This window comes from Pantherophis guttatus, chromosome 3 (genome assembly GCF_059756535.1).
Source record: "Pantherophis guttatus breed Tessera chromosome 3, ASM5975653v1, whole genome shotgun sequence".
NCBI classification, from domain to species: domain Eukaryota; kingdom Metazoa; phylum Chordata; class Lepidosauria; order Squamata; family Colubridae; genus Pantherophis; species Pantherophis guttatus.
In genome coordinates, this window is record NC_142065.1 from 213,234,608 (window position 1) to 213,247,163 (window position 12,556).

The 12,556-nt window shown below is 41.7% G+C and overlaps 1 protein-coding gene across 1 annotated transcript; it reads right to left on the reverse strand.

The window, feature by feature from the left end:
• Window positions 1–201: 201 nt before the first annotated feature.
• Window positions 202–11,045, reverse strand: LOC117666907 (lymphocyte antigen 6E-like). The gene is made up of 3 exons (XM_034419930.2): window positions 10,736–11,045; window positions 8,621–8,740; window positions 202–598 (listed from the first exon to the last, which is right to left on the reverse strand). Exons 1-3 carry the CDS (start codon window positions 10,785–10,787, stop codon window positions 390–392), a joined length of 381 nt encoding a protein of 126 aa, XP_034275821.2. The 5' UTR covers window positions 10,788–11,045; the 3' UTR covers window positions 202–389.
• Between the last annotated feature and the right edge of the window lie 1,511 nt (window positions 11,046–12,556).

The window sequence follows — 12,556 nt, forward strand, 5'->3', positions numbered from 1 at the left end:
GACCATCTTTGATGTGAGGTCCTAAATTTCAGAATTTCTTTGAGTGGGAGAAGCTATGGTAGATGATTTTTGACTTGAGACTCTAAATTTCAGCGCTTCTTTGTGTGGGGAAGCTATAGTAGACCATTTTGGACATGGGCATATCACAAAGTACCAGAGATTGAAAAGTAGAGCTGTCAGGCAAAGGATTTTGCTACTCAGTAAATCTTATAACATTTGCCTATTTATAAAAACACAAAATGAGGAGATGGGACTTGTTCTAAAGATGTTCTGGATAAGTGGATAAAATTTGGCTCCATCTCTTCCCCCTGCATCCCTCTTCTGGAACCCCTGCAAAGATATGAAAGCCAAGAAGCTCCTGTTTTTCTTTGGTAACTTCTTACTCTTCTTCAAGTTCCGTCATAAAAAGATCTGGTCAGGTCAATGGTTGGCCATTCCCATCCCTGAGTGGCATTCCTCTCCCCTAGAGATCCCCAAATATTACACCAGGATCGTTGGCAACAAGAGGTCCCAAACGAAGCAAATCCCAATGCCATCTGAAGATCTGGGCAAAAGGCTGAGCATCTCTTGGTGATTCTCTTTTTGAAGGTCATCATACCTGAAGGACACAAGGAAGAAAATGAAAGTGTGGTAAATTGATATATTTTGAGTACAAATGCATCAACATGACTACAAGGATTGAAGTCTGAGTTCATTGACAGCAATTCCACTCAATTTGAAGACAACAACAGAGTTAGAAGGGACCTTGTGCCAGAGAATTCATGACTGGCAGAGACATGGTAACACAGTCAGCCGATGAATAGAGCTTAGTAACAAGGTCAGCCAATAGGAGCTGAGACAGGAAGGAGCCTGGGTGTGGCTCTGTAGCTCTAAGTACTGTGCTGAGAATTGAAACTGAAACTCTTCTCTCCTCTGCCTGTGTCTGCTTGTACTCTCTACCACGTTGGAAGAACCTGATTTTGGTATTGTACATTTTCTTATGTGTTATACTATATATAAAGAGAAGTTAAGGAATCCTGCTGAATCAGTTACCTGTGTGTGCTTTCTGGATTTGATTGCTGCAACAAACTCTAACACCTTGGAGGTCTTCTAGTCCAACCCTCTACTCAAGCAGGAAACCCTATACCATTTCAGACAAAGAGTTGTCCAATCTCTTCTTAAAAACCTCCATTGTTGAAGCATCCACAACTTCTGGAGGCAACTTCTGTTCCACTGGTTAATTGTCCTCACAATTAGGAAGTTTCTCCTTAATTCCAAGTTGCTCCTCTCTTTGATTAGTTTCCATCCGTTGCTTCTTGTTCTTCCTTCAAGTGCTTTGGAGAATAGGTTGAAACTCCCCCCCTCCCTCTTCTTTGTGGCAGCCCCTCAAATATGGGAAGACCGCTATCATGTCACTCTTAGTCCTTCTTTTCATTAGGTTTTCTCATATTTGAGGGGCTGCCACAAAGAGGAGGACCAGGTGGTGACGGGTTTGGAGAACCCAACTATTCTATGAAGAATGGTGAAAATAACTGGGGTGTTTTAATTTAAAGAAGAGAAGACAGAAGTCCTCCAATACTTGAATACACCAGGGAACAGGGTGTAGATTTATTCTCCAGAGTACCTGGCCGTAGGAGAAGAACCAGGGGTGAAATGTTCCCGGTTCGGACCGGATCATCCAATCCGGTAGCAATGGCAGAGGGTGGTTTGGAGAACTGGTAGCAAAAAACCCTGCCCCCCCCCCCCACATGCCCAGCTGAGCTGCACGATCATCAGAGGCTGTTTTTTTATTTTTTAAAGCATTTTTTCTACAACCTCTTCAGCCGAAGAAATGCTTTTAAAATTTTTTAAAAAGCCTCCGATGATTGCACGGCTCAGCTGGGATCGTCAGAGGCTTTTAAAAGCATTTTTTCTACGACCTCTTCGGCCGAAGAGGTTGTAGAAAAAAATGTTTTTAAAAGTTAAAAAAAAGCCTCTGACGATCAGGCAACTCAGCTGGGATCGTCAGAGGCTTTTAAAAGAAAAAAAGCCTCTGAAGATCAGGCAACTCAGCTGGGATTGTCAGAAGCTTTTAAAAGCATTTTTTCTACAACCTCTTCGGCCAAAGACATTGTAGAAAAAATGTTTTTAAAAGTTAAAAAAAAGCCTCTGACGATCAGGCAACTCAGCTGGGATCATCAGAGGCTTTTAAAAGAAAAAAAGCCTCTGAAGATCAGGCAACTCAACTGGGATTGTCAGAGGCTTTTAAAAGCATTTTTTCTACAACCTCTTCGGCCAAAGACGTTGTAGAAAAAATGTTTTTAAAAGAAAAAAAGCCTCTGACGATCAGGCAACTCAGCTGGGATCATCAGAGGCTTTTAAAAGAAAAAAAGCCTCTGAAGATCAGGCAACTCAGCTGGGATTGTCAGAGGCTTTTAAAAGCATTTTTTCTACAACCTCTTCGGCCAAAGACGTTGTAGAAAAAATGTTTTTAAAAGAAAAAAAAGCCTCTGACAATCAGGCAACTCAGCTGGGATCATCAGAGGCTTTTAAAAGCATTTTTTTTACAACCTCTTCAGCCGAAGAGGTTGTAGAAAAAATGCTTTTAAAAGTAAAAAAAAAAAGTTGATTATGCCCACCCAGTCACATTACCCCCCACCACCACCACCAAGCCATGCCCACAGAACCAGTAGTAACAAATTTTACATTTCACCACTGAGAAGAACCAACATGGGAATCCTTATAAAAAGAGATCTAAACTCAAAATAAGGAGGAATTTCCTGCCCATGAAAGCTATTCACAAGTGGAAATCTCCTGAAGCCATTGCAATCCTACCATTGGAGAATTTTACATACTAGTAGTTTTAGACTTACAACAGTTCGTTTATTGACTGTCTGAAGTTACAAGAGCACTGAAAAAAAAGGGACTTATGCCTGTTTTTCACACTTACGACCATTGCAGCATCCCTGTGGTCACATGATCAAAATTCAGACGCTTGGCAACGGACTCATATTTACGATGGTTGCAGTGTCCCTTTGGCAGCCTGACAAGAAAAAGTCAGTGGGGAAGCCAGATTCACTTAACAACCGTGTTGCTCACTGAACTGCAGTGTTTCACTTAACAACTGCGGCAAGAAAGACCGTAAAACGGGGCAAAATTCACTTTAACAACTGCCTTGCTTAGCCACAGAACTTTTGGCCATAAGTCGAGGACTACCTCGTACAGGTTGAGTATCCATTCTTATCTTGGGTAGGACATAAGATCAATATGGTTCCTTCCAACTCTGTTGAACTTTGGACAACAGCTGTGTAAACATTGTGAAAAGATGCATCACAACGTCACAACAGATCCCGGATCTGCACACTTTCCACCGTGCTCTTAAGACCCTCCTATTCCAGCAAGCCGGCCTGGCGTAATTTTCTCCCCTTTCTTTTAAATTTTTAAATTGGAATTTTAATTTGTTTTAAATTATTGGGATTTTAATTGTCTTGGGCTAAATTATTTAATTTGGTTTTAATTATGTTTCTAACTTTTGTATTTATGTATTTTATTTTGTGCCTGTTCACCTCCCTGAGTCCTTCGGGAGTAGGGCGGTATATAAATTTAATAAAACAAGCAAACAAACAAACAAAACAAAACAATTTAGCTACATCCCTTGGAGCCAAAGGTTGCATTATCCAAACTGGTTGCACCAACGTAGATAAAGCCATAAGAACATAAGCCTGGAGCATTAATGTCTCTGCCCATCGGTGAATATCTGCCCATCAGTGGGTCAGTTAATTAAACTTACACAAGGAATTATCTATGATGGACTTCCTGTTTGCTGCTGGCTGCCGCCAGACGTTCCTTTGGGATCGTCAGCTTCCACTGCCTGTCAGAGCCGCCTTCACAACGGAACGGCGGCTCGAAAAAACTCCGTTCCCATGAGGAAACGGAGATAGAGCCGGCAGGGGTGGGTAGAACTCTCTGCAGAGTCCCAAAAGTTTTTCTTTTACTTTTGGGATGGAGCGGATGAGATGCCCCATATCCCCAGCCGCTGCTCCGGGCTTTGGGAGACCTCTGCTAATGCAGAGCCAGGCGTCAAAAGCAAGCCTGCGAATTTGACAGATTACTCAAAGAAAATGTGAGCTGGACCTGTAATACTGAAGCGCAAGTATTTTACTTATCTTTTAAAAATTACTTAAGAGAATAGAGGAAGAGAAAGAGGAAAAAAGTTTCTTTTTAAAATGGCGTCTGCCGCGGCTGGAGAAGAGTTTGAGAGGGAAAGTTCTTCCGTTTTTTATTATTACAATGTAGCGGAATAAATACCACTGGCTACATTTGTAGACAAAACTCCGCTCCTGTTTTTGTTTTTCTCTTTTTTCCCTGGAGGCTTGAGTGTTGCTGGCTGGAAGTCTTTTGTCTTGTTTTTTTTTTTTCTTCTTCTAACAAAGCCTGCTTAGGCGGAAACATGGCACTGAGGCTTGTGAAGTCAGACAAACAAATAGGTGGGGGGGATTCCCCCACTAAGAATTTAAAGGAACAAGTTTTAACTCTTCAGTCCCAGAAACCTGATTTTAATATAATAGAATTTCTCTTAGAGGAGATTGAAAGAAGGGATGAGATTGTAAATCAGCAACTTGAAAAATTTAAGCAGGAAACTAAGGAATTGGTGAAATCCAAGTTTGACTTTTTGCAGCAAAAAATTTTAAAATTGTCAGAATTCATGATTCGGTTGGATACAAATACTAATTTACTAGAGTCAAAAATGGATGAAATTCAAGATAAATTGGACAATAGAATTCAAAAAATTGAAAATGATTTGTTAAATATTCAGGATTATAGTTCAGAAGAAAAATTTAAAATGGATGCTGACCAAAAGTCTGGTAATGTAGAATATCTGGAACAGAGGATTCAAAAAGAGGTTCTAAAGATACAATATAATTTCACAGAATATGCAATAAGACTTAGAGGTTTGCAGGAAAATAACAGAGATGACTTAAGGAAAATATCTTCTGAATTTCTAGCTGGGATTTTAAAGATTCAACCTGAGGAAGTGTTTTGTAGGATTGACAGAGCTTATCGAATAAACTCCTGGACTGCCAAGCAAAGGCAATTGCCTAGAGATGTGGTAATTTATTTTTCAGATAAAGAAATTAGGAATAAAATTGTGCAAAATTCCTTCAATTCTAATTTGCAATTGTATGGAAGAAAGATTTGGATTTACAAGGAACTCCCACCTAAGATACTAATGGAAAGGAAGAAATTTGGCTTTCTGGTGTCTGAGTTAAAAAGGAGAAATATTCAATTCCGGTGGGACGTCCCAGTTGGTATTATATTGAGATATCAAGGAGAAAGATACCAGTTAAATACTGTTGAAAGGGCGGAAGAATTTTATCAAAATAGGTTGAAAATGAATTTAACGTCTTCAGATATAATACAGGATAAGCAGAAGGAGCTGGAACTAAAGACAGAGACTGTACCAGATAAATTGCCTTTGGATTTATCGGATACCCCAGCTGGATTATCTACAAATTTGAGAGAAGTGCCATCTGATTTTAATGTGATGACTTATCAAGGCAAGGACAAGCATGGAAACCAATTAGAGGATATACAAGGGATAAAAAAGAAATGCGAGACACAAAAAATTAGGATGGAGGTCAAACCCACAAAAAGAAAACAAAAAAAGAAATAGGTTGTACAAAAATAGAAATTTCTAACCCAAGCAACAGTGAAGCCAGTGATTTTAAAATATGAATGATTATGTGAAAACATAGAGGAGGCGACATATTGGTCAATATCATCCTGAGGATAGTGGCAGATCTCTGCATTGCCGTAATTTTGGGACATGGAAAGAGCCTCAAATTGATGGTTTTGAATTATCTACTTTGAAACTTCTTTTTGTGTTGATAAATATATTATAATTATCTTGAATTATAAGGCAAGAGAATCACATTGGGACATGCAGAAGATCGGGTTGTTACCCAATACGATGATGGAAATTAATAATCCTGATGAAACCCACAATTATTATTATATGGAATACAATTATAATGTCACTCGGGCGGTTGTTTTTACTTTTATATATATAAGAAGATGTTTACTACTGATGGGGGCAGATATGATTGGAGATCTTGAATAAACTGTTGCATCCGCAAGCTATGTCACCCTATTATGGATGTTGGTTTTAACAATCCAGTGGAAAGACTTCAAGAAGATATTATATGGACTATAAATTTAAAGTTATTGTCTTTTCTTTTTTTACTTAGATATAATGGAATATATATATATATATATTTTTAAGTAGTGTGGGCAGTGAATTAAAGATATCAAGAATTGTTGTGTATGGTAAATTTGTAAGACAGTGGGTGAATAAGCTAGCTTCAGACTGATTAGTTTAAGAAAAGGGATTTTTAAGTGATACATTTAGGGGAGTGGAGGAAATGGATAGAGTGGAATAAATGTTAAATTAGATTTTATGGGGAGCCCGCTTTGAAATGTTATTAAAGTAGGACTTATTGTATAGTTTTAAAGTGGAAGGTGGTTTTGAATTGTTGCAATAATGCATAGATATAAAACACTATTATGCTAAATTAGAGTTATTTTATAATAGTTATAGTATAATGTGTTTGGTTTTTTTTGTTTTTTTTTTTCTCTCTTCTTCTTTTCTGAAATGTATGGATAAAGGGGGATTTATAATACTTTTAGTAAGTAAAGGTCAGTATTTTGAGGAGGGAGTAAGTAATCTGTTATGAATTAGGGTTTTTTTTTGTTACGAAGAAGTCACAGGGGGGGAAGGGTGGGGAGGGGGGGTTAGGGAGGGGGGGGAGGGGGGGGAAAAGGGGGAAAAATTTGTATTTGAAAACCTTTTCAATAAAAAAAAAAAAAAAAGGAATTATCTATGATTTCTGAAATCCTCACTGAGGCCTGAGAAAAACATGATTCTTGCAGATGATTTAGATACACATCCAGGGGTGGGCTTCAAAAATTTTAGCAAGGGGTTCTCTGCCTGGGCATGGCCATCGTGGGCGTGGCCTAGTTAGCCTCCTGCACCACAGCGGGGCGGGGGGCATTTTTGCCCTCCCCAGGCTCCGGAGGCTTTTCTCGAGCCTCCGGGAAGGCAAAAACGGCCTCCCCAGGCTCCGGAGGCCCTCTAGAGGTGAGAAATGGGGCCTTTTCCCGAACTTCCAGTAGTTTTTTACCCTCCCCAAACCTCTGCGCGCACCCTGCACTTACCTGCATCCAAAACGGGCCACGGGGGACTCCTGGGAGGAGCAGGGCAGGGTGGGGGCAGGCCCAGTCAGGAGTGGGATTTGGGGGTTCTCCGAACTGCACAGAATCTTAGCTAGAGGTTCTCCTGAAACCCTGCGAACCCGCAGTTTTGACAGTGCCAAAAACCGGTGTGTGCATGCAGGCAGCCAGCTGTTTGTCAGGTGTGCATGCACGCAAGAATTCAAAAGTTTGGCTTTTCCGGAGCACAATCCCTTCGCATGCGCTGCAGGGCCGAAAACCGGCCTGCGCATGCACCAGCCAGCTGATCGTCCGGTGTGCATGCGTGCTAGAACCCGGAAGTTCAGCTTTTCCGGAGTGTGGCCCCAACGAATGCGCGTGCATGATGTTTCTGTGCCATCACTGGTATAGGGTCTCTTGCTTGAGAGGGAGTTGGACTAGAAGACCTCCAAGGTCCCTTCTGACTCTGTTATTCTGTTATTCTATTGGTTATTTTGTTATTCTATTGGTGCTCAACATAGAACTTAAGGATGGAAGGGACCTTAGAGTTTTTCCAATCTGTCTGGTATCTTCTTCTGCCTTGGATCCCTATAATCTCTCTCTCTTTCTCTCTCTCTCTCTGTCTCTCTCTCTCTCTCTTTCTCTCTCTCTCTCTCTTTCTCTCTTTCTCTCTCTATTTTTCTCTCTCTGTTTCTCTCTCTCTCTTTTCTCTCTGTTTCTCTTTGTATTTCTCTCTGTATGTTCTCTCCCTCCCTCCCTCCCTCTTTCTCTCTCTTTCTCTCCCTCCCTCTCCCTCCCCCTCTCTCTGTCTCTCTGTCTCTCTTTCTCTCTCTCTCTCTTTCTCTCTTTCTCTCTCTCTATTTTTCTCTCTCTCTTTTCTCTCTTTCTCTCTCTCTCTATTTTTCTCTGTTTCTCTCTCTCTCTTTTCTCTCTTTCTCTATTTTTCTCTCTCTGTTTCTCTCTCTTTTCTCTGTTTCTCTCTGTGTGTTCTCTCCCTCCCTCCCTCTCTCTCTTTCTCTCTTTCTCTCCCTCCCTCTCCCTCCCCCTCTCTCTCTCTGTCTCTCCGTCTCTCTCTTCCTCTCTCTCTTTCTCTTTCTCTCTCTTTATTTTTCTCTCTGTTTCTCTCTCCCTCTTTTTTCTCTTTCTCTCTCTCTCTATTTTTCTTCTCTGTTTCTCTCTCTGTCTTTTCTCTCTTTCTCTATTTTTCTCTCTCTGTTTCTCTCTCTTTTCTCTCTCTGTTTCTCTCTGTGTGTTCTCTCTCCCTCTCTCCCTCTCTTTCCCTCTCTTTCTCTCCCTCCCTTCCCCTCCCCCTCCCTCTCTCTCTCTCTCTCTCTGTCTCTCTCTCTATGCAGCTGCCCTGCCTTTGGGGTAGGGCAACCCTACTGATGCCAAACAACTGATGCCCAGATTATTTTCATCTCAACCGGTCAACAACCAGCTGCCTGAAGCGTACCAAATTCATATGAGGCCACAGCAGTTACGCAGAAGACTTCTTCCTCACTGCACTCTCGGAAACGGAGACACCGCAGGTTGGTGGGCTGGTTCTCACACATGAAGCAGGTCAGCGGGGAAACTGCAGAAGGCGAGAAGGAAGGAGGGGAATAAGGAAAGAGCATTTCAGCTCTGGAAAGCGACGTCTGGAAAATATCCTTTCCCAACATTTCCAGATGTGGTTTGACCTCTGAATCCCCAACTGATATAATAGCCTTATCTTGAACCTTTTCAGCTTTTGCTTGCTAGTCTAGGATCAAAATCAACAGTTTATACTGTTATTGTACTTTAAAGGAGGATCAGCAGTTAAAGATGTCGAGTTTGTCAGCTGGAAAGCTGAGAGGCTGTGTTTGAGACCTGAGTGCCATGAGACAGGGTGAGCTCCCGTTACTTGCCTCAACTCCTGCCCACCTAGCAGTTCAAAAGCATCCAAATGCGAGTAGATAAATAGGTACCAGTCCTAATAGTAGGTACCAATCCTAATAGTATACCTCCAGGATTTAATCTACCCTGACACATATGGGTGACATACAATAGAATTAGAACGACTCATGGTGCGTGTGCCGACTCCCTGTATAAATGGGGAAAGACACCTTCAGCACAATGCGATTGCGGGGGGCCCCGACAGACTATCCAACATATAGTGAGGGAATGCTCTAACAGAAGGTATCCAGGAGATTTTAGGGACTTCCTCTGCGTAACAACGACAGCTACTGACTGGATCTCCAAACTCGAGATTAAACTCTGAAATGTTATTTCTGTTTTCCTCTTGGGTTTTTTTACGGCTCTTTTTTTTAATGTTTTAATTGTTTTAACCTGTAAAAATGAAGTGTTTTAATATTGTGTGTGACCAGCCATACGCTAAATAAATAAGGTACCAGTTTGGTGGGAAAGTAGCAGCATTCTGTGCCTTCTGGTCTTGTTGGCCACATGACCACAGAAATTGATTTTGACAACGTTGTCTTCTTTGGTCAAGAAACAGAGATAAGCACCACCACTAGAGTTGGACAGGACAAATCTTCACCTCTTTTACTTTACAGTTTGTGACTTCTGGTGTGGACATGGTAAGCTACATGTCCCTGTAGGAGCAAGGATGGCATTACGGCTGAGATCAGCAGCCAGAGAGTGGATCCTGGGCGCTCTCCTCTCCATAGAAAGGAGATATCATGGGATTGCCCATATGTACTCCAGACAGCTATTCCTTAAAAGTAGACTGTAAGAATCAAGCTTTTTGCAGTCAACTGGTGAGCCAAGCAGTAGATTCAGGCTAAGCTCACGGTGGTAATATTTATTTATTTATTTATTTATTTATTTATTTATTTATTAATAAAATTATTATTTATTAATTTTATTTCTAATATAGCCTCTAAGGACATAAACAGGGAAATTAATGTTTTATATAAAACCACTTTTTTTCTTTGCAATATTGTTTCTGTATTATTTTTACCTTCTTTTACTTTGCATTAGCTCTCATATTTTTAATCATAATACTTAATAAAGCTTTTTATCTCTGTCAAAGTTTTTGAGAATTTTAGATCCTTACATGAAGAAAGAGGGTGAACTTTGCTTTCCTATGAATGGCTTCCTCCAATTATATGGTTTTAGCGTTTGAGAAGATTCTTGAGAGTCTTCAACTTGGACTGCAAGGAGGTCCAATCAATCGATCCTAAAATAAACCAGCCCTGACTGTTCCTTGGAAGGACAGAAACGGAAGCTCAAATCCTTTGGCCACCAAATGGGAAGAGAGGACTCCTCGGAGAAGACTCTGATGTCGGGAAAGATGGAAGGCCAAAGGAGCAGGGAGATAGCAGAGGGTTAGATAGTGTCAGAAATGGTGGAAGACATGAGGTCCTGGTGTTCTAAGCTCCATCCAGTTGCAAAGAGTTGGATATGACTTAGCAACTGAACAACTGGTAGAACCGGAACCCTTGAAATGTTCTACCTCTCCCAACACATAATACTTCCAAATAGAAATAGGTCAATGGACAGATCAAAACTAGAGTTGGGTAACTTTATCACTGCCCGAAGCTAACTTTGGCAGTCAATTGTGTTGGTCTAGTTAGTATTGTGGGCTTACCTTCATTTTTAAGCAGAAACAGCAGACCAAGAACGACAAGGTAGGTCTTCATGGTCGGAGGTTCTCCTTCTTCCTTGACACCCTCGAGTGAACCCTGGAGGACCTGATGAAGCAGTCGACTTACCTTATCCAAAAGAACTGGAACATTTGTGAACAATGATATATATGCCTATGGTTGAGTCGTCTTGCCTTCCCCTTTGGGAGGTACAACTGAGAAGATCGATGGTTGCCTCCAGAAAATAGGTGTGGTAAACCATCTCGCTAATACTTTATCCACCATCAAAAGCTCCTCCCCTTTACCTTGCCACTTCTCTACCTAGGGAAAGTCACTGGCTGGCTGAAGATCACCTGAAGATCACTGGATTTGCAAGACACTTGGATCGGAGGTGCTCACGTTCCTGCCAGCATGACTGCTACTCATGATGTAGGATCTACTGAACTGTTTATCCAGAAAGTCTGGTCCAAATGTATGGAATCCATCTGATTTACGTGTAAGTGTTGAGGACACAGAAACGATGCTCTGGTCCTCCACATTATCTCCTGTTCATCAAGGATCTTTTGAAGTAACTAAGAAGGATTATCTGGATGGATCCAGGGAACCATGAATACAGGTAGTCCTCAACTTGTAACCATTCGTTTAGTAACAATCCATTCCTTGGAACGCACCATCAAGAATGGTGACTCTTTACAGCAGGGGTGTCAAACTCGAGGCCCAGGAGCCGGATCTGGCCCACTGGGTGCTTAGATCTGGCCTGCAGGGCCACCCTAGAAACAGCAAAGGATCAGTCCATGTTGTCTCTGCCAGCAAAAATGGAGCTCAGGAAGGTCGCCTCCATTTTTTCTGGCAGAGGGTTGAAGGAAGCCGTTGCAGTCAAAAACGGAGCTCAGGAACCTGTTTTTCTGGCAGAACACTCAGGCTACCACAGGTGCCCCCCCGACATGGATGATGTCAAGCTGGCCACCCCACCCTGGCCACATGCACCCTGCCCCCCCCCAAGGTCAAACACAACCCTGATGCAGACCTCAATGAAATCAAGTTTGACACCCCTGCTTTACAGGCATGGACGGTTGCTTTTAAAAGAATTATACAACTCCAGAAAGACTGTTTGACATCTGATTTGCCTCAGTGGCTACATAATGATTGCCGACTTTTGGAATTAAAAGAGGTGTGTGTTTGTTTGTTTTCAACCACAAGGCAGAGGAGAAAACTTTTGAACACTACAGGTAGTTCTTGACTTACAACCGCTCCTTTAGTGACCGCTTGATGTTACAGTAGCATTGGAAAAAGCAACTTATGACCATTTTTCACCACTAGGTGACCATAGGGATGCTGTAAATTCAGGTGCTTTCTTGAAATTCTGGGAGTTGAAGTCCACACGTCTTTAAGGGGCCATTGTTTCCCACCTCTGCTCTAGAGTCAGCCGGACAAAATCTCTCCCCAAGATTGTAGAGATTCTCAGTCATCAAGGTCATGGTTGTCCCAAATCCCTTTTAGCAATTTTACAATTTGGGATGAACAGCCTTTGAATGGTGTGGGAGCAGAAATGGATTTCCAGAAGAAAACAATTGCAGACTACAGAATCCATTTGCACCACTCAGTTGACCCTGAGGACACAGATAAACCTCCAAGTGGCCTCAACGACTCTCTAAAAAGAGGCAAAGGACCAGCTGTGTCTGCAAGGAGTATCAATCCTTCCATTCCCCACTATCCTGTGAGAGCTGAAGAAGCTTCTTGGATGAGAAGCAAAACGTCTTCCAAAAAAACAACCAAGAAAGACCAGTTGCCTCCTGAAAAAGCACCTTTGGGCTCTCCCCAAGTTG